The sequence below is a fragment of the Scyliorhinus canicula genome, chromosome 6, assembly GCF_902713615.1.
Source record: "Scyliorhinus canicula chromosome 6, sScyCan1.1, whole genome shotgun sequence".
In the NCBI taxonomy this organism is placed as follows: Eukaryota; Metazoa; Chordata; class Chondrichthyes; order Carcharhiniformes; family Scyliorhinidae; genus Scyliorhinus; species Scyliorhinus canicula.
The window spans coordinates 17022636-17047029 of record NC_052151.1 but is presented as its reverse complement, the minus strand read 5'-3'; the positions used below and the strand labels follow the sequence as shown (position 1 = coordinate 17047029).

The 24394-nt window shown below is 47.1% G+C and overlaps 1 protein-coding gene across 3 annotated transcripts in view; it reads right to left on the bottom strand.

Moving 5' to 3' along the window:
* The window catches only part of LOC119967009 (CSC1-like protein 1), a 132180-nt gene that overhangs the window by 58621 nt on the left and 49165 nt on the right, over positions 1 to 24394 (bottom strand). For all 3 annotated transcript variants that reach the window (XM_038798999.1, XM_038798998.1, XM_038799000.1), the window contains exons 4-9: positions 20357 to 20435; positions 16998 to 17035; positions 14744 to 14886; positions 12616 to 12667; positions 9382 to 9490; positions 1492 to 1562 (exon numbers count right to left, since the gene is read on the bottom strand). In XM_038798999.1, the coding sequence (XP_038654927.1) occupies positions 1492 to 1562; positions 9382 to 9490; positions 12616 to 12667; positions 14744 to 14886; positions 16998 to 17035; positions 20357 to 20435 (492 nt within the window). The remainder of the gene's footprint in view (positions 1 to 1491; positions 1563 to 9381; positions 9491 to 12615; positions 12668 to 14743; positions 14887 to 16997; positions 17036 to 20356; positions 20436 to 24394) is intronic.

Below are 24394 nucleotides of genomic sequence, written 5' to 3'. Positions count from 1 at the left end.
GTATAAGTACTATTAATTCACCAGTATACTGTGTTGCATTATACCATGCTATTAACCCTGTGGGCTCCATCTATGGGCCACTGTGTGGCTTCACCCACAGGTAGAGATGTGGAGCATGTATGGGCTCCGCCCATGGCTCCGTCCCTTATAGGGAGTATAAGAGCAGCTGACCTGTGGGACCGCCTTCAGTGATGTACCAGTCGCAGGCAGGCAAAGTTGTAAGCTGATTAAAACCACTGTTTACTTCGACTCGAGTCTCCGAGTGAATTGATGGTCGCATCACCCTGTCTCTCAGAATTGTTTCCAATAATTTGCCCACCACCAAAGTCAGATTGACCGATCTGTAATTTTCTGGCCTCTCCTTCGCACCCTTTTTAAATAATGATGCAACATTCACAGACCTCCAATCCTCTGGGCCATCGCTGTATCTCATGCAGATTGTAAAATGATCCTCAAAACATCTATTATTTCCTCCCTGGCACCCTTCAACAGCCAGGGATACAATCCATCTGGCCCTGGTGATTTATCACCCTCCAATACCTCCTCCCTCACTAAACTTATTGCTTCTAATATTTCACGCTCTTCTTTAACTAGAATGTCTGAATTAACCCTCTCCTGAGTGAAGACAGAGACAAAGCATTCTGCCCACATCTGAATCAACCCACAAGTTACCATGTAAATCTCTCAAAGGCCCTACCTTTTTCTTAGTTATTCTCTTGCTCTTAATGTTTTGGTAACACACTTTAGGATTTTGTTTGATTTTACTTCCCAACATATTTTGTATCCTCTCTTTGCCTTCCTCATTTCCATTTGTACTTCACCCCTGTACTTTCTAAACACCTGTAGGCTCGCCACAGTATTAATTCTTTTATGGGTGCCAAACAGTCCCAGGATATGGACAGCACAGATTAGATGCAAATGAAGTTACCCTTTAATCATTCCCATCAAACACTCCCAGGATGGGTTCAGCACAAATGAAATGCAGAGTTAAAAGTTACCTTTACGGTATCCCATCAAACATTCCAAGGGCAGGTATAGCACAGGTTTGATACAGAATAAAGCTCCCTCAATTCTGGCCCTCCTGTAATTTGATCGCAGAAAAGTAGCTCACCCTCCGCAGCACATGCACAGTTCCAGCTCCCACTCCTGTCACGTTTATACCTTGCTGAGCAAGGCTGCAGTACGGCTCTGGTTAAAGTTCATAAGGTAGGGCAGCACGGTGGCGCAGTGGTTAGCACTGGGACTGCGGAACTGAGGACCTGGGTTCAAATCCCGGCCCTGGGTCACTGTCCGTGTGGAGTTTGCACATTCTCCCTGTGTCTGCGTGGGTTTCACCCCCACAACCCAAAGGTGTGCTGGTTAGGTGGATTGGCAATGCTAAAATTGCCCCTTAATTGGAAAAAAATTAATAATTGGGTACTGTAAATATTTAAAAAAAAGAAAGAAAGCTGATAAGGACAGGGCAGTGGCACAGGGCTTGAGACAACCTACCTGAGGTGTCTGGCTATCATCTCCTCACTGGCTTCCTTCGGCATCCCAGTTATAAATAAAGTGCGCTTCACCTGGGAAGAGAGAGGCAGATTTAAACATATGTCCAGATAAAAGTCAGACATTTTGCTAGTCATTGCACTGAGGTTATCGTTCCAGTTATGTCAAGTGAACAATTGGACCAATTTGTCTTCTCTCAGATCTCGGGTTAGCCTGAGTTAGTCGCAGCAACGTTGCCAAGTGAGGGTGATTGGCCTGTTTGGACTAGTTTTTCTGAGCACTCATGCCCAAACACGTTTTTAAAAATAAATTTAGAGTACCTAATTCATTTTTTCCAATTAAGGGGCAATTTAGCGTGGTCGATCCACCTAGCCTGCACATCTTTGGGTTGTGGGGACGAAACCCACGCAGACACGGGGAGAATGTGCAAACTCCACACGGACAGTGACCCAGAGCCAGGATCGAACCTGGGACCTCAGCACTGTGAGGCAGCAGTGCTAACCCACTGCGCCACCGTGCTGCCCACTCATGTCCAACCTCAAGGCCAATACTGATAATGAATGTTAAAGGAGCCAGCTTTACACAGAAACATCAGCTGAACCTTACTGATGGGTACAATGAGCAACCAAGGCATGTACACACAGTCAAACACAAAGACCAATAGTTCTATAATGCCTTTCACAACCTCGAGACATCCTTAAAACCCTTTAAAACTAAGAAAGTACTTTTTGAAGAGTGGAGGCAGCAGCCATTTTGAGCACAGCGATATCCCACAACAGTGTGATAATGGGCAGATTGAATTTTTACAGATTCAATCAATATTGGCCAGGACACCACTGCGAACTTTCTATTTCACTGCAATTCCCACAACTCACCAAGACATTTTTGACAGCACTAACCAAATCCGTGACCTCTACCATCTAGAGAGACAGCAGACACAGACACACTGTATCGCCATTCCTTTGCAGTCAATGGAAACTCCCTCCATAACAACACTGCAGTGCTGCAAGAACATTGCTCACCACTCACCTTCTCGAGGGTAGTTAGGGATGGGCAATAAATGCTGGCCTAGGGCAGCAAGATGGCGCAGTGGGTTAGCCCTGCTGCCTCACGGCGACGAGGTCCCAGGTTCGATCCCGGCCCTGGGTCACTGACCGTGTGGAGTTTGCACATTCTCCCCGTGTTTGCGAGGGTTTCGCCCCCACAACCCAAAAGATGTGCAGGATAGGTAGATTGGCCATGCTAAATTGCCCCTTTATTTGGAAAAAAATGAATTGGGTACTCTAAATTAAATAAATAAATAAATGCTGGCCTTTCCAGCAATACTGGCAGCACGGTGGCATAGTGGTTAGCACTGCTGCCTCACAGCGCCAGGGACCCGGGTTCAATTCCAGCCTTGGTGACTGCGCAGTTTGCCCTTTCCGTGTGTGCGTGGGTTTCCCTCCGGGTGCTCCGGTTTCCTCCCATAGCCCAAAGATGTGCAGGTTGGGTGGGGTTGCGGGGATGGGGTGGGGGAGTGGGCTGTTCCTTTGGAGGGTCGGTGTAGACGTCGATGGGCCGGGTGGCCTCCTTCTGCACTGTCGAGATTCTATGAAATTTGTCTCAGTGCCTACATCCTGTGAATGGATAAATAAATAATATGGTCAGCTGCTCACTGATCAACTTGTTGAATCATCACACAAGCCCACGATGGAGTGAGTATACTTCGAACCATTCGAGCCGTGTGTTTATGATGGTTGTGATGGGTGAATCTCTGTGTGCATTGACAGGTTATCATGGGCACACCAGCCTAATGTAGGGATTAAGTCACTAGTTACAGGGAAACAGACCAGCATGAAAGAGGTGTGTCAAAGATGTAACTCTTTGGAATAACTAACCAGGCCTTCAAACTACAACAAGAGGTATGTTTGAGGAAAAAGTCTTGACGAGTTAAAGATGCAAAGAGGGTGGGAATTCGGGAGCTACAGCCCCAGACAGCTGAAGGCAGGGCCTCCAATGGTGGGGTGTGAAGTAGGAGACGGACACAAGGCCTGAGGAGGGGGAATGCAAAGTTCTCAGAGCTGTGGGAAAGCAGAGATTGAGCAGTGGAGAATCATGAAGAGGAGTCTTTGATATGCCTGAGGAAGACTCCAAATGACCAGGCAGACAACATATGCAAAGTTTCTGTTTGTGTGATTTGGGCTATATACCTTCTTCCCATAGACGGGCACTTATCCAAGTTCTTTTGATGCAGGTTGGCAAAAGTTTAAACTCAGCGATTCGTCCCCCAACCCCACCACCACCCCCAATGTTGTCTCCCACCTTCCTCCTCCCCTCTGCTGGGATTGGATTGGATTTGTTTATTGTCACGTGTACCGAGGTACAGTGGAAAGTATTTTTCTGCGAGCAGCTCAACAGATCATTAAGTACATGGGAAGAAAAGGGAATAAAAGAAAATACATAATAGGGCAACACAAGGTATACAATGTAACTACATAAGCACCGGCATTGGATGAAGCATACAGGGTGTAGTGTTAATGAGGTCAGTCCATAAGAGGGTCATTTAGGAGTCTGGTGACAGTGGGGAAGAAGCTGTTTTTGAGTCTGTTTGTGCGTGTTCTCAGACTTCTGGGCAGCAGGGTAGCATGGTGGTTAGCATAAATGCTTCACAGCTCCAGGGTCCCAGGTTCGATTCCCGGCTGGGTCACTGTCTGTGTGGAGTCTGCACGTCCTCCCCCTGTGTGCGTGGGTTTCCTCCGGGTGCTCCGGTTTCCTCCCACAGTCCAAAGATGTGCGGGTTAGGTGAATTGGCCATGCTAAATTGCCCGTAGTGTCCTAATAAAAGTAAGGTTAAGGGGGGGGTTGTTGGGTTACGGGTATAGGGTGGATACGTGGGTTTGAGTAGGGTGATCATGGCTCGGCACAACATTGAGGGCCGAAGGGCCTGTTCTGTGCTGTACTGTTCTATGTTCTATGTTCTATGTTCTATGTTCTGTATCCCCTGCCCGATGAAAGAAGTTGGAAAAGTGAGTAAGCCGGGTGGGAGGGATCCTTGATTATGCTGCCCGCTTTCCCCAGGCAGTGGGAGGTGCAGATGGAGTCAATGGATGGGAGGCAGGTTTGTGTGATGGACTGGGTGCCATACCAGGCTGTGATGCAGCCCGATAGGATGCTCTCTATAGTGCATCTGTAAAAGTTGGTAAGGGTTAATGTGGACATGCCGAATTTCCTTAGTTTCCTGAGGAAGAAGAGGTGCTTTCTTGGTGGTCGCGTCGACGTGGGTGGACCAGGACAGATTTTCGGAGATGTGCACCCCTAGGAATTTGAAACTGCTAACCATCTCCACCTCGGCCCCATTGATGCTGACAGGGGTGTGTACAGTACTTTGCTTCCTGAAGTCAATGACCAGCTCTTTAGTTTTGCTGGCATTGAGGGAGAAATTGTAGTCGCTACACCACTCCACCAGGTTCTCTATCTCCCTCCTGTATTCTGACTCGTCGTTATTCGAGATCCGGCCCACTATGGTCGTATCGTCAGCAAACTTGTAGATGGAGTTGGAACCAAGTTTTGCCACGCAGTCGTGTGTGTACAGGGAGTAGAGTAGGGGGCTAAGTACACAGCCTTGCAGGGCCCCGGTATTGAGGATTATTGTGGAGGAGGTGTTGGTGTTCATTCTTACTGATTGTGGTCTGTTGGTCAGAAAGTCAAGGATCCAGTTGCAGAGTGAGGAGCCAAGCCCTAGGTTTTGGAGCTTTGATATGAGCTTGGTTGGGATTATGGTGTTGAAGGCGGAGCTGTAGTCAATAAATAGGAGTCTGATGTAGGAGTCTTTGTTGTTGAGATAAAGCTGTTATTATCCGAGTAAAAACCAGCTCATTTCCCTTCCTGTTATTATCCAGACTGGATCAGTCTGCTCATTCGGATATTTACATCTGGAAGCACCAGCTGTGCCCTGGTGACCTGCCCAGTCAGATATTACAGTTTGAGGGTTGGTTGGCGTCGAGCCAGCAATGGTAGGGCTTCCTTGGAGCAGCCAGTATTATTTTTTACTCTCCCAGGATGTGGGCATCCCCGGCAAGCGCAATATTTATTAATAATAATTTTTTTTAAAAATAAATTTAGAGTACCCAATTATTTTTTCCAATTAAGGGGCAATTTAGCATGGTCAATCCACCTAACCTGCACATCTTTGGGTTGTGGGGGCGAAACCCACGCAGACACGGGGAGAATGTGCAAACTCCACATGGACAGTGACCCAGGGCCGGGATTCGAACTCGGGTCCTCAGCGCCGCAGGCAGCAATGCTAACCACTGTACCACCGTGCTTCCCTTTTATTAATAATAATAGCTTATTGTCACAAGTAGGCTTCAATGAAGTTACTGTGAAAAGCCCCTAGTCGCCACATTCCGGCGGCTGTTCGGGGAGGCTGGTACGGGAATTGAACCCGCGATGCTGGCCTTGTTCTGTACCACAAGCCTGCTATTTAGCCCACTGTGCTAAACCAGCCCCTATTGTCCATCTCTCGGTACACTGAGAAAGTGCTGATTATTTGCTAATGACCTTGTACTTGAATTGGCATCAGCTCTCCTCAGTAGTGGTTTTGAGTGACTTGTTCGAGGGCAGTTTAGAGTCAATCATGTTGGTTTTTGACTGGAGTCAGATATAGGCCAGACCATTTCAAAATATGATGTTTTCTTCTCTCGAGGACATGAATGAATCAGTTGGGTTTTAGAAGAATCATCAGCTTCTTGGTCACGTTTAGTTCAAGATTTTATTTAAAACTGAGTTCAAACTGGTACAAGTTCCCATTTTATTCTTTCATGGGGTGTGGGTCTGTCGCCTACTTGAACCGTTGCAGGGGGAACGCCCACTGTGCTGCTAGTGAGGGAGCTCCAGGATTCCTTCACAGCAATAGTGAAGGAACAGCGACAGATTTCCAAGTCAGGGTGGTGAGTGGCTTAAAGGGGAACCTCCAGTGCTCGGGTTCCCATGCATCTGCTGATTGTGTCCTTCTCTGTGAGAGGGTTCACAGGTTCCAAAGGTGCTGTCGAAGGAACTTTGACGAGTTGCTGCCTTGTATCTTGTGTTATGGGAGCGGTGTTTTCAGATCCCCAAAATGTATCATGGAGTTCAACCAACCTCTCCTTTAATGTATTGTTGCTTTTGAAGCACACGGCTTGGTCTCCAGGTGTGGTATTACAATTATGGACACGTGGGTTTATAAACACAAAACAATGTTTATTCCATGAATTCAACTTAACCTTTTTAAATGAACATTGGATCCCTTAACACCCCTTCAAAGCTAACCCCGGAAATAATACAACACTAAATAATCCCTCAAAATGTTCCTTCAAACCTCCAAAGGACTTAACACCTTTAAACAGAAACACATCAGGTTCAAGACATTACTATTATGAGTTTAAATCACCCAAATGATTCAGAGATAGTCTTTCCTGGCAGAGATCACAGCAGATCCAGCTCACTGCAAACACAGATACACCCAAGCTCTTTTTCTCAAAACTGTTCTTGTAGCCAAAGTATTAATATGGCTAGTCCAGTTCAATTTGTGGTCAATGGAAACCCCCAGGATGTTGATAATGGGAGACCGTACGATGATAATGCCATTGAATGATGCTAGAGTTAGTCTCGAGATAGTGGGCGGCACAGTGGCACAGAGGTTAGCACTGCTGCCTCACAGCGCCTGGTTTAATTCCGACCTTGGATGACTTCCAAGAGTGGGGTTGTCAATTACAAGGGGTCACAATTTCAAGATGAGAAGGGGAAAGTTTAAGGGAGATGTGTGTGGAAAGTTTTTTACGCAGAAGGTGGTGGGAGCCTGGAACGCTTTACCAGCAGAGGTGGTAGAGGCGGGCACGATAGCATCATTTAAGATGCATCTGGACAGATATATGAACGGGCGAGGAACAGAGTGAAGTAGATCCTTGGAAAATAGGCGACAGGTTTAGATAAAGGATCTGGATCGGCGCAGGCTGGGAGGGCCAAAGGGCCTGTTCCTATGCTGTAATTTTCTTTGTCTTTTGTTCTTTGACTGTCTGTGTGGAGTTTGCATGTTGTCACTGTGTCTGTATGGGTTTGCTCCGGGTGCTCTGGTTTCCTTCCATAGTCCAAAGATGTTAGGTGGGTTGGCCATGCTATATTTCCTCCAGTGTCCAAAAGGTTGGGTGGGGTTACTGGGTTATGGGGTTAAGGTGGGAGCATGGGGGCTCTTTCGGAGGGTCGGTGCAGACCCGATGGGCTGAATGGCCTTCTTCTGCACTGTATGTATTCTATGATTCTATGGCACTTGTGTGCCACAAATGTAACTTGGCACATATCAGCACACGCCTGAAAGTTATCCAGGTCTTGCTGCATATAGACACAGACTGCAACAGTATCTGAGGTGTTAAGAATGGTACAATCATTAGCAAATAATTCCACTTCTGACCTTATGATGGGGGAAAGGTCACTGATGAAGCAGTTGAAGATGGTTGGGCCTGGGACACTACTCTGAGGAACTGCTGCAGTGATGTCCAGGGACTGAGATGATTGACCTCTATCAGCCTCAAACCCGTGGAGAGTTTTTCCCCCTGATTCCCAGTGAATTCATTTTGATGGGATTTCTGGATGCCCCTGGTGGGATTTGAACTTGGGTTCTCCAATAAATAGCAGCAGGAGTGGACCATTCTTGGGTCACTGTCCGTGTGGAGTTTGCACATTCTCCCCGTGTCTGCGTGGGTTTCGCCCCCACAACCCAAAGATGTGCTGGGTAGGTGGATTGGGCCACGCTAAATTGCCCCTTAATTGGAGAAAATGAATTGGGTACTCTAAATTTTTTTTTTTTAAATCTGTCAATATTCAGTGATTGGGGCAGCACAGTGGCCTAGTGGTTAGCACAACCGCCTCACGGCGCTGAGGTCCCAGGTTCGATCCCGGCTCTGGGTCACTGTCTGTGTGGAGTTTGCACATTCTCCCCGCGTCTGCGTGGGTTTCGCCCCCACAACCCAAAAATGTGCGGAGTAGGTGGATTGGCCACGCTAAATTGCCCCTTAATTGGAAAAAATAATTGGGTAATCTAAATTTAAAAAAAAAAAAATATTCAGTGATTGAATGTTAGCTTATTCAGCAATGTTCCATTGAAGGAAGCCTCCGATATTTGCACGGCAGCGCTGTATCATAGAGTTCTTGAAATGAAATGAAAACCGCTTATTGTCACGAGCAGGCTTCAATGAAGTTACTGTGAAAAGCCCCTAGTCGCCACATTCCGGCGCCTGTTCAGGGAGGCTGGTACGGGAATCAAACCGTGCTGCTGGCCTGCTTTAAAAGCCAGCGATTTAGCCCAGTGAGCTAAACCAGCCCCTCGTGAAATGATGACCCGCCATCATTTCATCAATCAGTATTCATTGAGCTTAGGAACTCAGCAACTCGCACAGTTAAGTTCAGCTTTACCGACGCCCTGTACGCCCAAACGGATGCTGTTGCCATGGGAACTCCTACAGTCCCAAGTCCTTGCAAACATCTCTGTTGGTATACCTATCCAATTAATGCCACTCCCCGTTCTTTCCCCAACGTCCTGCATTTATTTATCCCCAGCAAGTATTTGCCCAATTCTCTTTAGAATCTGCTTGCCACTCCCAGGCAGTGCGTTCCAGATCATAACGACTTCCTGCATTAAAAAGGTTCCCCATGTCACCTCTGGCTCTTTTACCACTCACCCTGTGTCATCTGTTTGCCAACCAATCTGCCACTGGGACTGTCTCTCCCCATTTACTGCAGCGGTAACTTTGTACACCTCTACCAATCCCCTTGCACAAGGACAATTACAGGCTCGGCTATGAAATCTCGCATCGCCAGCACTGGCAGGCCACGAGAACACACGTTCTGAGTCTGAGCAAAGAGTTGGAAACACTAACTTACCACATCATCCTCACCGGGCTGTATACTAGAGGTGTGATGCCTCAGAACGAAGATGGTGAGGAGCAGGTAAATCACTCCAAAAATGGTGTGAATCCACAATAAGTTATTCCTGCCACACAAAACAGAATTCAGGCCACTGAAATCATCACATTTCAGACGCACAGTAATTTCAGGTGTAACATCAGACTGATCGACAAGGGGACCAGCACCAGGCCCAAGGGCAGCACGGCGGTACAGTGGTTAGCACTGCTGCCTCACACCGCCAGGGACCTGGGGCAGCACGGTGGCACAGTGGTTAGCACTGCTGCCTCACACCGCCAGGGACCCGGGTTCGATTCCAACCTTGGGTGACTGCCTGTGTGGAGTTTGCATGTTCTCTTAGTGCCTGCGGTTTCCTCCCACAATCCAAAGATGTGCAGGTTAAGTGGATTGGCCAAGATAAATTGCCCTTCGTGTCACGGCGACGAGGTCCCAGGTTCGATCCCAGCCCTGGGTCACTGTCCATGTGGAGTTTAGGTGGATTCGACGTGATCCGTGCGTGGGGTTACGGGAATAGGGCGGGGGTGTGGGCCGAGGTGGAGTGCTCTTTTGGAAGGTCAGTGCAGACCCGATGGGCCTAATGGCCTCCTTCCGCACTGTAGGGACTCAATGGAACTGGCAGGGAGTGTAGGATCTGCCCATGGCAGGACTGGCAGAGAGGCCTAAGGCCTATACATTATTGAACTGGCAATCATAGAATTTACAATGCAGAAGGAGGCCGTTCTGCCCATCGAGTCTGCAGCAGCCCTTGGAAAGAGCACCCTCCACCTTATCCCCGTAACCCGATAACCCCACCTCCACCTTATCCCCGTAACCCAGTAACCCCCACCTAACCTTGTTGGACACTAAGGGCAATTTATCATGGCCAATCCACCAAATCTGCACATCTTTGGACTGTGGGAGGAAACCGGAGCACCCGGAGGAAACCCACGCAGACACGGGGAGAATGTGCAGGCTCCGCACAGACAGTGACCCAAGCCGGGAATTGAACCTGGGACCCTGGAGCTGTGAAGCAACTGTGCTAAGCACTGTGCTACCGTGCTGCCCAGCTATGTCAAGCTATGTAAGTCTTTGTTGAGAAAAAGAGCTTGTATATCAATTTTGTTTTAAATCCCTTCTGTGCTGAAGGTTCAGGCACTTTCCACCAGGTGTCATCAGATTAGCAGCAAGAAGCCGAACCAATTTGGGTTTGGTAATCCTAGACCAACAAACCCAGAGGTCATCGGTTCAAATCACACAACGGCATGTTGAAATACGGGCTCGACAAGACCAGCCCATATCAAACACAATTAGTCTATTAATGTCACCCTGGTACATTTTGGAAGGTCTAATTCAGGTCGGGAATATACAGTGAATGGCAGAACCCTGAAGAGTGTTGACAGTCAGAGAGATCTAGGTGTACAGGTCCACAGGTCACTGAAAGGGGCAACACAGGTGGAGAAGGTAGTCAAGAAGGCATACGGCATGCTTGCCTTCATTGGCCGGGGCATTGAGTATAAAAATTGGCAGATCATGTTGCAGCTGTATAGAACCTTAGTTAGGCCACACTTGGAGTATAGTGTTCAATTCTGGTTGTCACACTACCAGAAGGATGTGGAGGCTTTTGGAGAGGGCGCAGAAGAGATTTACCAGGATGTTGCATGGTATGGAGGGCATTAGCTATGAGGAGAGGTTGAATAAACTTGGTTTGTTCTCACTGGAACAAAGGAGGTTGAGGGGCGACCTGATAGAGGGCTACAAAATTATGAGGGGCATAGACAGAGTGGATAGTCAGAGACTTTTTCCCAGGGTAGAGGGGTCAATTACTAGGGGGCATAGCTTTAAGGTGCAGGGGGCAAGGTTTAGAGGAGATGTATGAGGTAAGTTTTTTACACAGAGGGTAGTGGGTGCCAGGAACTTGCTGCCGGAGGAGGTGGTGGAAGCAGGGACGATAGTGACGTTAAGGGGCATCTTGACAAATATATGGATAGGATGGGAATAGAGGGATACGGACCCCGGAAGTGTAGAAGATTTTGGTTTAGTCGGGCAGCATGGTCGGCACAGGCTTGGAGGGCCGAAGGGCCTGTTCCTGTGCTGTACTTTTCCTTGTTCTTTGGTCCAGCTATGTGTCCCTCCAAAGCCTACGGTTAGCTCTTAATGCATTTAGGGCAACTAAAGAAAGCTAATAAATATTGCTTTTCCAATGTCATCCACATTTCTGGACACATATCAAAAAATGAATTGCCAGTCTCATTTTTCAGACATGGAAGGTTCTAGATTTGATTTTTAGTCTGTGTGTAATAATCAGCAGGTTCCAGGAAGGTGAGGGAGATTTGTTTTCCTGTTCCTATTGTAAACAGACTCATTACGCAAGGGTGTGAAAGGCCATTCAGCCCATCTTGGTTCATCCATCATGTCTCTCTCATTCTCCATTCAATTGATAAACAATTCCAATTATTCCATTATTCATCTGGCAGTAGGTTCCATGTCTTGATCACTCCGAAAGTGAAGAGGCACTTCTTTTTTTTAAATAAATTTAGTGCACCCAATTATTTTTTTTTCCCAGTTAAGGGGCAATTAAGCGTGGCCAATCCACCTACCCTGCACATCTTTGTGGGGGTTGTGGGGGTGAAACCCACGCAGACACGGGGAGAATGTGCAAACTCCACACGGACAGTGACCCAAAGACAGGATCGAACCCGGGGTCCTCAGCACTGTAGTCCCAGTGCTAACCACTGCACAACCATGCTGTGCTGCTCACTAAGAGGCACTTCTTGACACCACAATCCCAGATGACCATAGGCTGCTTTCCCCTTTGAGAGGGAGAGTGATTGGTGGTGATTTAACATGAGGGTCACCATACCCCAGGCAAGGGGCAAGTTCGAGAAGGCATGAATAACCTCAGCCGGTACGGGAATTGAACCCACTCTGCTGGCCTCGCTCCACATCATGAACCAGCCGTCCAGCCAAGTGAGCTAAGGTCACTCGTGCTATGATCTCCCAGACGGATTTGGCTGGAATACATCCTTCATAGTGGAATAACCTACAATCAGTCAGTGCCTATTGTTGGTGGATGTAAATGTGGGAGGAAATTTAAAAAGTGAGTGCCGGGGTTTACAGATGACAAATGACCCACTGAAACAAAAAGTGGTCAGCCGAGCTGATACCATTCAACAAAACACCATTGTCCACATTCAGTCCTAACTCTACACTTACTCAGTCTTTATATTCCCTATTGTCGTTCTTCCGAAACTTTCAGGATCTCGATCTGCGGGTGTAACAAACAAAAATTATGTGTATTTTTACAGCATTCTATCACATCTCAAATGCAGACAATGGATTGCAGCGAGAGGCAGTGATTAGATTCAGCACCAATCATTACCATCATTAACCTGTGCAAATGAATAACCAGATCTTGGTGGAGAGGTTTAAACAATAACTTGTATTATGAAACTCTACAGCCAATGATTTAATTTATTCATGGGGCATGGGGCCATCATTGGTAAAACCAGGGCAACTCTCCAGACTTTGATTGAATTGGATCCATTGTAACCACCTCAGGTGGGGTCTCGGTTTAATGTCTCATCGACAAGACGGCACTCTGAGAGTGCGTTCCTTCAGTACTACAGGGGGAGCTTCAGCTGGATCAAGAGCTCAGGTCCTGGGAGTTACAACCCATAATCTTCTGACTCAAGAGGCAAGAACACTACCTACTGAGTCAAAGTGGCATTTATACTCCCAAAGCTGACAGGTTAGTGAGCATAAAGGGGAACAAGTAGATGTATTCATATTTGGGTTTCCAAAAGGCATTTGATGAGATACCACCTAAAAGGCTACTACACAAGATGAGGGTTGGTTGTGTTGGGGTGATCCATTAGCATTGGGAGAGATTGCCTAACTCACAGGAACCAGAGAGTTAGGATCAGTGGATCATTTTCAAAGCTATAATAGGTGGGATGCCATTGGGATCAGTACCACGGCCTCAGCTAATTACAATCCAGGTGCCCCCTTGAAATAATTTGTGGGCGGCATGGGAGCACAGTGGTTAGCACTATTGCTTCACAGCGCCAGGGTCCCAGGTTCGATTCCCGGCTTGGGTCACGGTGTGGAGTCTGCACGTTCTCCCCGTGTCTGCGTGGGTTTCCTCCGGGCGCTCCGGTTTCCTCCCACAAGTCCCGGAAGACGTGCTGTTGGGTGAATTGGACATTCTGAATTCTCCCTCTGTGTACCCGAACAGGCACCAGAATGTGGCAACTAGGGGCTTCATTGCAGCGTTAATGTAAGCCTACTTGTTACAATAAAGATTCTTATCTACATCAATGAAGGGAAAGAAAGAAAATTACTGCAGAAGCCAAAAGAGAAAATGCTGGAAAATCTCAGCAGATCTGGTAGCATCTGTCGGGAGAGAAAAGAGCTAACGTTTCGAGTCCAGGTGACTCTATGTCAAAGCTGCGTGAAGGGAAAAACCCGTATTGTAGCCAAATTTGTTGATGACACAAAGATAGTAGTCAAAACGATCGCACTTCTCCCTCAGCTCTGGAGAAGAGTCATGTGGATTCGAACATTCCCCTTTCCATAGATGCTGCCAGACCTGCTGAGCTTTTCCAGCATTTTGTGTTTTTATTATAGGTAGGAAAGCAAGTTGTGAGGAGGATACAAAGTGTCTGTAAAGGGATTTAGAAAGGTTAAGCAAGTGGGCAAATACTTGGCCGATAAAAATACAATGTGGGAAAATTTGAGTTGTCCACTTTGACATGAAGAACAGTAAAGACGAATATTATTTAAATGACGAGGTGGACCCGGATGTCCCTGTGCATGTATCACAAAACCGTAACATGCATGTACAGCACGTAATCAGGGGTATATTCTTGTGGAATATACAAATAGGGAAGTTTAGATACACATTGATGTGACCACAACTCGAGCACAGTGTACAGTTTTGGTCTCCTTACTTGAGGAGTGGTATACTTGCATTGGAAGGAGTTCAAAGAAGATTTACTGGACGAATACCTGAGCTGAAGGGTATTCTTGTGAAGAAAAGTTGAGCAAGTTGTGGCCTATGCTCATTGGAGTTCGAACTCTAAATTCCCCTTTGACCTTTATTAGCAACTATCTTATATTTGTGGCCCCAGTTTTGGTCCTCCTCCCACATGGGACGCCTTCGCTACATCTACTCGATCAAAACCTTTCATAAATTTGAATCAGTTCACCTCATTGCCTTCTCTTTCCTGGGCAGGATCATTCCAAAGATTCACACACATTTGCATGAAGACATTTCCCCTTTTCTGTTCAAATCCTAGAAGGACGGGATCAGGGAAAGAATTTGCGGTTGAACTTCACCTACCCAGCAAACTACCAGACAGGTTTACGGGTAAAATGATGGCCACAGACATGACACTGATTGAGACCAGGAGGAGGAGGAGGTGTCGTTGGAAAGACAGATAGTGGATGGCATCATCTCCGCACTGCTCTTGTATCTCATCGTCCCTGCAGGAAACACATAAAAGAGTATGAGAGAACATTCTAGGAGAAAGAAAGACTTGTGTTTCCATAACCCCTTATCATGTCTCAGTCATCGAGATACTTGGGGTGTCAGTTTTAGCTCAATGGTAGCTCCCTATTTATTGCTAGTGAAGCAAAGGGGCGAAATTCTCCCAAAGGGAGACAAACAGCCGACGCTGGAGTGAAACCCGGAATGTTTCACTCCAGCGTCGGAGGCCGCTCCTCGCCCCCTATTCTCCCCCCCCCCCCCCCCCCCCCCCCCCCCGGGGGGGCTAGGAGCGGCGGCGCGTCAATTTTGCGCGCCGGGCCTTGACGCTTGCGTCAAAGCGGCTGCGGCCAGAATGACGCAGCCGGCAGCGCCTAAGTGACATCACCCACGCATGCGCGGTTGCCGTCTTCCCCTCTGCCGCCCCGCAATACATGGCGGCTTGATCTTGCGGGGCGGCGGAGGGAAAAGAGTGCGTCTTTTAGAGACGCGGCCCGACGATCGGTGGGCACCAATCGCGGGTCAGGCACCTCGGCATGTCCACATTAACCCTTACCAACTTTTACAGATGCACCACAGAAAGTATCCTATCGGGCTGCATCACAGCCTGGTATGGCAACTGCTCGGCCCAGGACCGCAAGGAACTTCAGAGAGTCGTGAACACCGCCCAGTCCATCACACGAACCTGCCTCCCATCCATTGATTCCATCTACACCTCCCACTGCCTGGGGAAAGTGGGCAGCATAATCAAAGATCCCTCCCACCCGGCTTACTCACTCTTCCAACTTCTTCCATCGGGCAGGAGATACAGAAGTCTGAGAACACGCACGAACAGACTCAAAAACAGCTTCTTCCCCACTGTCACCAGACTCCTAAACGACCCTCTTATGGACTGACCTCATTAACACTACACCCTGTATGCTTCATCCGATGCCGGTGCTTATGTAGTTACATTGTATACCCTGTGTTGCCCTATTATGTATTTTATTTTATTCCCTTTTCTTCCCATGTACTGAATGATCTGTTGAGCTGCTCGCAGAAAAATACTTTTCACTGTACCTCGGTACACGTGACAATAAACAAATCCAATCCAATCCAATCCAATCCGGTGAGAGCGGCAGAGCTCCATTTTCCCTCTCCTTTTATTTTTTTAAAATTACATTTTAGCGTACCCAATTCATTTTTTTCCAATTAAGGGGCAATTTAGCGTGTTCAATCCACCTACCCTGCACATCTTTGGGTTGTGGGGGCGAAACCCACACAAACACGGGGAGAATGTGCAAACTCCACACGGACAGTGACCCAGAGCCGGGATCGAACCCGGGTCCTCGGCGCCGTGAGGCAGCAGTGCTAACCCACTGCGCCACCGTGCTGCCCTCCCTCTCCTTTTCAATGTTACATTGAGATCCCCAACCCCTTCATCAATAGTTAGACTTCCCATGGGCATCGGAACAGTTGAACCTTCCACACTCTGGTTTTAGGGATTTACCCCCAAACACCCCACTAGCATCGAACCCTGGAAAGAGGAGTTTCCCAGCCAGCTAATCACCACACTCATACCTGGGCAACGCGGTAGCATTGTGGATAGCACAATCGCTTCACAGCTCCAGGGTCCCAGGTTCGATTCAGGCTTGGGTCACTGTCTGTGCGGAGTCTGCACATCCTCCCCGTGTGTGCGTGGGTTTCCTCCGGGTGCTCCGGTTTCCTCCCACAGTCCAAAGATGTGCAAGTTAGGTGGATTGGCCATGCTAAATTGCCCTTAGTATCCAAAATTGCCCTTAGTGTTGGGTGGGGTTACTGGGTTATGGGGATAGGGTGGAAGTGTTAACCTTGGTAGGGTGCTCTTTCCAGGAGCCGGTGCAGACTCGATGGGCCGAATGGCCTCCTTCTGCACTGTAAATTCTATGTATCTATGTATCTAACCCCCGCCACGACTCCTCGCCCAGTAAGGCGGGTATCTGTGTTGTCTGGTGGTCAACCTGCTACTTGACCAATGAGCACACCTGCTCCTCCCCCCATTCCAAATTCGGTCTTCACACCCAAAGTAGCAACAGGGAAACAAAGAGATGGGCCTCATTCTAGAAATAACAGGAAGGCAGGGGGCACTTACTTCATAGTAAAGATGTTTGACAGCCACGAGCAAAAGCCCTGCAAATGAAGACAGATTGAGTCAGCGTTCATCACAACCAGATTCAGTCACCTACGGCCTACCGAGGGTGAGGGGGTCGGGAGAGCTGAGCAAAATGCCCTTTCTGCTGCAACTTTCACCCCATCTCTCCGTGTGCGGTAATGAGCCAGTCAGCAGTGTGGGCCTAGGACTAACCAGATTCCGTCAGCCTTGGCTCAGTGGGTAGCATTCTCCCCTCTCAGTCAGGCAGCTCCAGTGGGGGGGGGGGGGGGGGGTAATCTAGGCTAACGTGCCCAGCACAGAACTGAGGGAGTGCTGCACTCTCGAAAGTGACACCTTTCAGGTGAGGCAGTTAAAAACAAAGTCCCATAAAACCATAAGACACAGGAGCAGAATTAGGCCACTCGGCCCATCGAGTCTGCTCCGCCATTCAATCATGGCTGATATTTTTCTCATCCCCATTCACCTGCCTTCTCCCCCATTACCCATGATCCCCTTGTTAATGAAGAACCTTTCTATCTATGGGCAGCACGTTAGCACAGTGGTTAGCATTTTTGCTTCACAGCTCCAGGGTCCCAGGTTCGATTCCCGGCTTGCGGAGTCTGCACGTTCTCCCCGTGTTTGCATGGGTTTCCTCCACACCCCAACGATGTGCAGGTAGGTGGATTGGCCACGCTAAATTGCCCTTAGCGTCCAAAAAGGTTGGGTGGGGTTGCTGGGTTATGGAGATGGGGTGATGGTGTGGGCTTGGATAGGGTGCTCTTTCCAAGGACCAGTGCAGACTTGATGGGCCGAATGGCCTCCTTCTGCACTGTAAATTCTATTATTCTATCTATGAATCTATGATTTCTGTCTGAAAGATACTCAATCATTTGGCCTCCACAGCCTTCTGCGCTAAAGCATTCCATAGATTCACCACCCTCTGGCTGAAGAAATTCTTCCTCATCTCTGTTTTAAAGGATTTAGTCTGAGATGGTGTCCTCTGGTTATAGTTTTTCCTCCAAGTGGAAACATCCTCTCCACATCCACTCTATCCAGGCCTCGCAGTATCCTGTAAGTTTCAATAAGATCCCCCCTTATCCTTATAAAGTCCAATGAGCAGTGGTTAGCTCTGCTGTCTCACAGCACCGAGGTCCCAGGTTCGATCCTGGCTCTGGGTCACTGTCCGTATGGAGTTTGCACATTCTCCCCGTGTTTGCGTGGGTTTCACCCCCACAACCCAAAGATGTGCAGGGTAGGTGGATTGATTGACCATGTTAAAATTGCCCCTTATGGGCAGCATGGTGGCGTAGTGGTCCCAAGTTCGATCCTGGCTCTGGGTCACTGTCTGTGTGGAGTTTGCACATTCTCCCCGTGTTTGTGAGTCTTTCGTCCCCACAGCCCAAAGATTTTTTTCTTAGAAATTTAGAGTATCCAATTCATTTTTGCAATTAAGGGGCCAATTTATCGAGGCCAATCCACCTACCCTGCGCATCTTTGGGTTGTGGGGGCGAAACACACGCAAACATAGAATTTACAGTGCAGAAGGAGGCCATTTGGCCCATCAAGTCTGCTCCAGCTCTTGCAAAGAGCACCCTACTTAAACTCACGCCTCCACCCTAACCCCATAACCCAGTAATCCCAGCTAACCTTTTATTTTGGAGGCTCAGGACAATTTATCATGACCAATCCACCTAACCTGCACATCTTTGGACTGTGGGAGGAAACCGGAGCACCCGGAGGAAACCCCTGCAGACACGGGAGAATGTGCAGACTCCGCACAGACAGTGACCCAAGCCTGGAATCGAACCTGGGACCTCAGCGCCATGAGTCAGCAATGCATTACAAACCATTACAAGGGGACATAAATTTAAGGTGGAATGGTGGAAGATATATGGGGGATTTCAGAGGTAGGTTCTTTACCCAGAGAGCAGTGGGGGCATGGAATGCACTGCCTGTGGAAGTAGTTGAGTCGGAAACATTCGGGACCTTCAAGTGGCTATTGGATAGGTACATGGATTACGGTAGAATGATGGGGTGTGGATTAATTTGTTCTTAATCTAGGACAAAAGTTTGGCACAACATGGTGGGCCGAAGGGCCTGTTCTGTGCTGTATTTTCTATGTTCTATGTTCAATGCTAACCACGACGCCACCATGCAGCCCTCCCACAGCCCAAAGATGTGCTGGGTAGGTGGATTGGCCACACTAAATTGCCCCTTAATTAGAAAAAAATAATTGGGGACTCTAAATTTATATTTTTAAAAATCAACTCCAATGAGTACAGACCCAGAGTCCTCAACCGTTCCTGCCGACTGAACCGGCACGTTAACCTTAAGAGAATCTTGAACAAGGACTCCCAAGCCCCTTTGTGCTTCTGATTTCCTAAAAATTTCACCATCCAGAAAATGGTCTCTGCCTTCATTCCTCCTTCCAAGGTGCATAACCTCACACTTTTCCATATTGTATTCCACCTGCCACTTCTTTGCCCACTCTCCTTGCCTGTTCAAGTCCTTCTGCAGCCCCCCTGCTTCCTCAATACTACCCGTCCCTCTACAGATATTTGTCCCCATATGTTCCCTCAGGTTGAATTAAAAAATTTCCACGTCACTGTTTTGAAGATGAGCAGAGAAGTTCTCCTGAGTGTCCTGGTTAATATATATCCCTCAACCAACATCAGGAAGAACAGATTATCTGGTCATTATAGGATTGCTGTTCGTGGGATCTTACTGTGCATAAGTAGCTGCCTTGTTTTCAACATCACAACAGTGACAGCACTACAAAAATAATTCAGCATATCGGGCAGCATGTGGCACAGTGGTTAGCACTGGGACTGCGGCGCTGAGGACCCCAGTTCGATCTCGGCCCTGGGTCACTGTCCGTGTGAAGTTTGCACATTCCCCCCGTGTCTGCGTGAGTTTCACCCCCACAACCCAAAGATGTGCAGGCTAGCTGGATTGGCCACGCTAAATTGCCCCTTAATTGGAAAAAATTATAATTGGGTACTCTAAATTTATTTTAAAAAACAAATACTTCAGCATCTGGTAAGTGCTTTGGGGGAGTCTCGAGGATGTGAAAAGGGTAACCCCCAAATCAGTTATTTTTGGTTCCTTGACACTTTGGGAAAGGGCAAGAACACGTTTTACGGGGTTACAAATCCAAGGGCCTGCAATCGGACAGCCCGCCGACAATAAGCCAATAAGCCAGCGTTGACAGGGAGACAGAAACTTGAAAATGCAAATATGATAATAGTAGTTACACAGACAGTCTGGGTGTAAAGAGGGGAGGGGGGAAATCTTTCAAAGAAGGATACTAGGGTCAGTGGTGGGGGGGTGGGGGCGTGAATGAATGCATTGCTACTTACAGCATCTTTTATATATTGCACACCGGATGAGGTGAATGAGGAGAGTCTTTGGTATCTTCCGTGTGGGTCCATGGGTTCACTGCCAAATAAGATGGTTCAAATTCAGCCATTTAGTAATGTGCCGGGATGAGCTTTTTTATTATTTAACCCCACCAACTCCCACATTGTTTTAGTAGACCAACCGCTGACTCCTTTCAAAGGCACAGACTGACAGTGTGTTTGCTGAGGGTGGGATGCTGGGAACAATCTCTCAGGCCCTCACACCTCTTCCAAAATGCGGCCATGAGCAGAGACAGCGCTGGGAGTGGAGGACATCGCAACTAAAAGCAAAACCACACAAACACACACACACACAAATACAGTCACATCAAGACAATCACACACACACAAATACAGTCACATCAAGACAGTCACACACACACAAATACAGTCACATCAAGACAGTCACACACACAAATACAGTCACATCAAGACAGTCACACACACACAAATACAGTCACATCAAGACAGTCACACACACAAATACAGTCACATCAAGACAGTCACACACACAAATACAGTCACATCAGTGCAGTCACACACAAATACAGTCACATCAAGACAGTGACACACACAAATACAGTCACATCAAGACAGTCACACACACACAAATACAGTCACATCAGTGCAGTCACACACACAAATACAGTCACATCAAGACAGTCACACACACAAATACAGTCACATCAAGACACTCACACACACACACACACACACAAATACAGTCACATCAAGACAGTCACACACACAAATACAGTCACATCAAGACAGTCACACACACAAATACAGTCACATCAAGACAGTCACACACACAAATACAGTCACATCAAGACAGTCACACACACACAAATACAGTCACATCAGTGCAGTCACACACAAATACAGTCACATCAGTGCAGTCACACACACAAATACAGTCACATCAGTGCAGTCACACACACAAATACAGTCACATCAAGACAGTCACACACACAAATACAGTCACATCAAGACACTCACACACACACACACACACAAATACAGTCACATCAAGACAGTCACACACACAAATACAGTCACATCAAGACAGTCACACACACAAATACAGTCACATCAAGACAGTCACACACACAAATACAGTCACATCAAGACAGTCACACACACAAATACAGTCACATCAAGACAGTCACACACACAAATACAGTCACATCAAGACAGTCACACACACAAATACAGTCACATCAAGACAGTCACACACACAAATACAGTCACATCAAGACACTCACACACACACACACAAATACAGTCACATCAAGACACTCACACACACACACACAAATACAGTCACATCAAGACAGTCACACACACAAATACAGTCACATCAAGACACTCACACACACACACACACAAATACAGTCACATCAGGACAGTCGCACACGAATTGGGCAGCACGGTAGCACAGTGGATAGCACTGTGGCTTCACAGTTCCAGGGTCCCAGGTTCGATTCCCGGCTGGGTCACTGTCTGTGCGGAGTCTGCACGTTCTCCCCGTGTCTGTGTGGGTTTCCTCCGGGTGCTCCGGTTTCCTCCCACAGTCCAAAGATGTGCAGGTTAGGTGGATTGGCCATGATCAATTGCCCTCAGTGGCCATAAAGGTTAGGAGGGGTTATTGGGTTACGGGGATAGATTGGAAGTGAGGGCTTAAGTTTGTCGGTGCAGCCTCAATGGGCCGAATGGCCTCCTTCTGCACTGTATGTTCTGTATTCTATACACAGATACAAATGCAGTCACATCAGGGCAGTCACACACACAAATACAGTCACATCAAGACAGTCACACACACAAATACAGTCACATCAAGACAGTCACACACACAAATACAGTCACATCAAGACAGTCACACACACACAAATACAGTCACATCAGGGCAGTCACACACACAAATACAGTCACATCAAGACAGTCACACACACACAAATACAGTCACATCAAGACAGTCACACACACAAATACAGTCACATCAAGACAGTCACACACACACAAATACAGTCACATCAGGGCAGTCACACACACAAATACAGTCACATCAAGACAGTCACACACACACAAATACAGTCACATAGATGCCTCAATGTGCCGAGCTCCCAGGTTCGATCCCGGCTCTGGGTCACTGTCCGTGTGGAGTTTGTACATTCTCCCCGTGTTTGCGTGGGTTTCACCCCCACAACACAAAGATGTGCAGGGTAGGTGAATTAGCCATGCTAAATTGCCCCTTCATTGGAAAAAATGAATTGGCACTCTTAAAAAAAAAATCTTTTTAAAAGACTGCCACAGACACACATACAGTCACATCAAGACAGTCACACACACACAAATACAGTCACATCAAGACATTCACACACACACAAATACAGTCACATCAAGACATTCACACACACACACACATACAGTCACATCAAGACAATCACACACACACAAATACAGTCACATCAAGACAATCACACACACAAATACAGTCACATCAAGACATTCACACACACACACACATACAGTCACATCAAGACAATCACACACACACAAATACAGTCACATCAAGACAATCACACACACACAAATACAGTCACATCAAGACAATCACACACACAAATATAGTCACATCAAGACAGTCACACACACAAATACAGTCACATCAAGACAGTCACACACACACAAATATAGTCACATCAAGACAATCACACACACACAAATATAGTCACATCAAGACAATCACACACACACAAATACAGTCACATCAAGACAATCACACACACACAAATATAGTCACATCAAGACAATCACACACACACAAATACAGTCACATCAAGACAATCACACACACACAAATATAGTCACATCAAGACAATCACACACACACAAATATAGTCACATCAAGACAATCACACACACACAAATACAATCACACACACACAAATACAGTCACATCAAGACAATCACACACACACAAATACAGTCACATCAAGACAATCACATACACACATTAATAGTCACATCAAAACAGTCACACACACAAATACAGTCACATCAAGACAATCACACACACACAAATACAGTCACATCAAGACAATCACACACACACACAAATACAGTCACATCAAGACAATCACATACACACATTAATAGTCACATCAAAACAGTCACACACAAATACAGCCACATCAAGACAATCACACACACACAAATACAGTCACATCAAGACAATCACACACACACAAATACAGTCACATCAAGACAATCACACACACACAAATATAGTCACATCAAGACATTCACACACACACAAATACAGTCACATCAAGACAATCACACACACACAAATATAGTCACATCAAGACAATCACACACACACAACTATCGTCACATCAAGACAGTCACACACACACAAATACAGTCACAACAGGACAGTCACACACACACACAAATACAGTCACACATATAAATACAGTCACATCAAGACATTCACACACACACACACACAAATACAGTCACATCAAGACAGTCACACACACAAATACAGTCACATCAGGACAGTCTCACACACACACACACAAATACAATCACATCAGGACAGTCTCACACACACATACAAATACAGTCACATCAAGACAGTCACAAACACACATACACACATTAATAGTCACATCAAAACAGTCACACACACAAATACAGTCACATCAGGACAGACTGACACACAATCATACAGTCACATCAGGATGGACGCACGCACACACAACTACAGTCATACCAGGACAGACACACACACAAATACAGTCACATCAGAACAGTCACACACACACACACACACAAATACAGTCACATGAGGACAGCCATACACAAATACAGTCACATCAGGACGGACACACACACAAATACAGTCACATCAGGACAGACACACACACAAATACAGTCACATCAAGCCAGACACACACACAAATACAGTTACATCAAGACAGTCACACACAC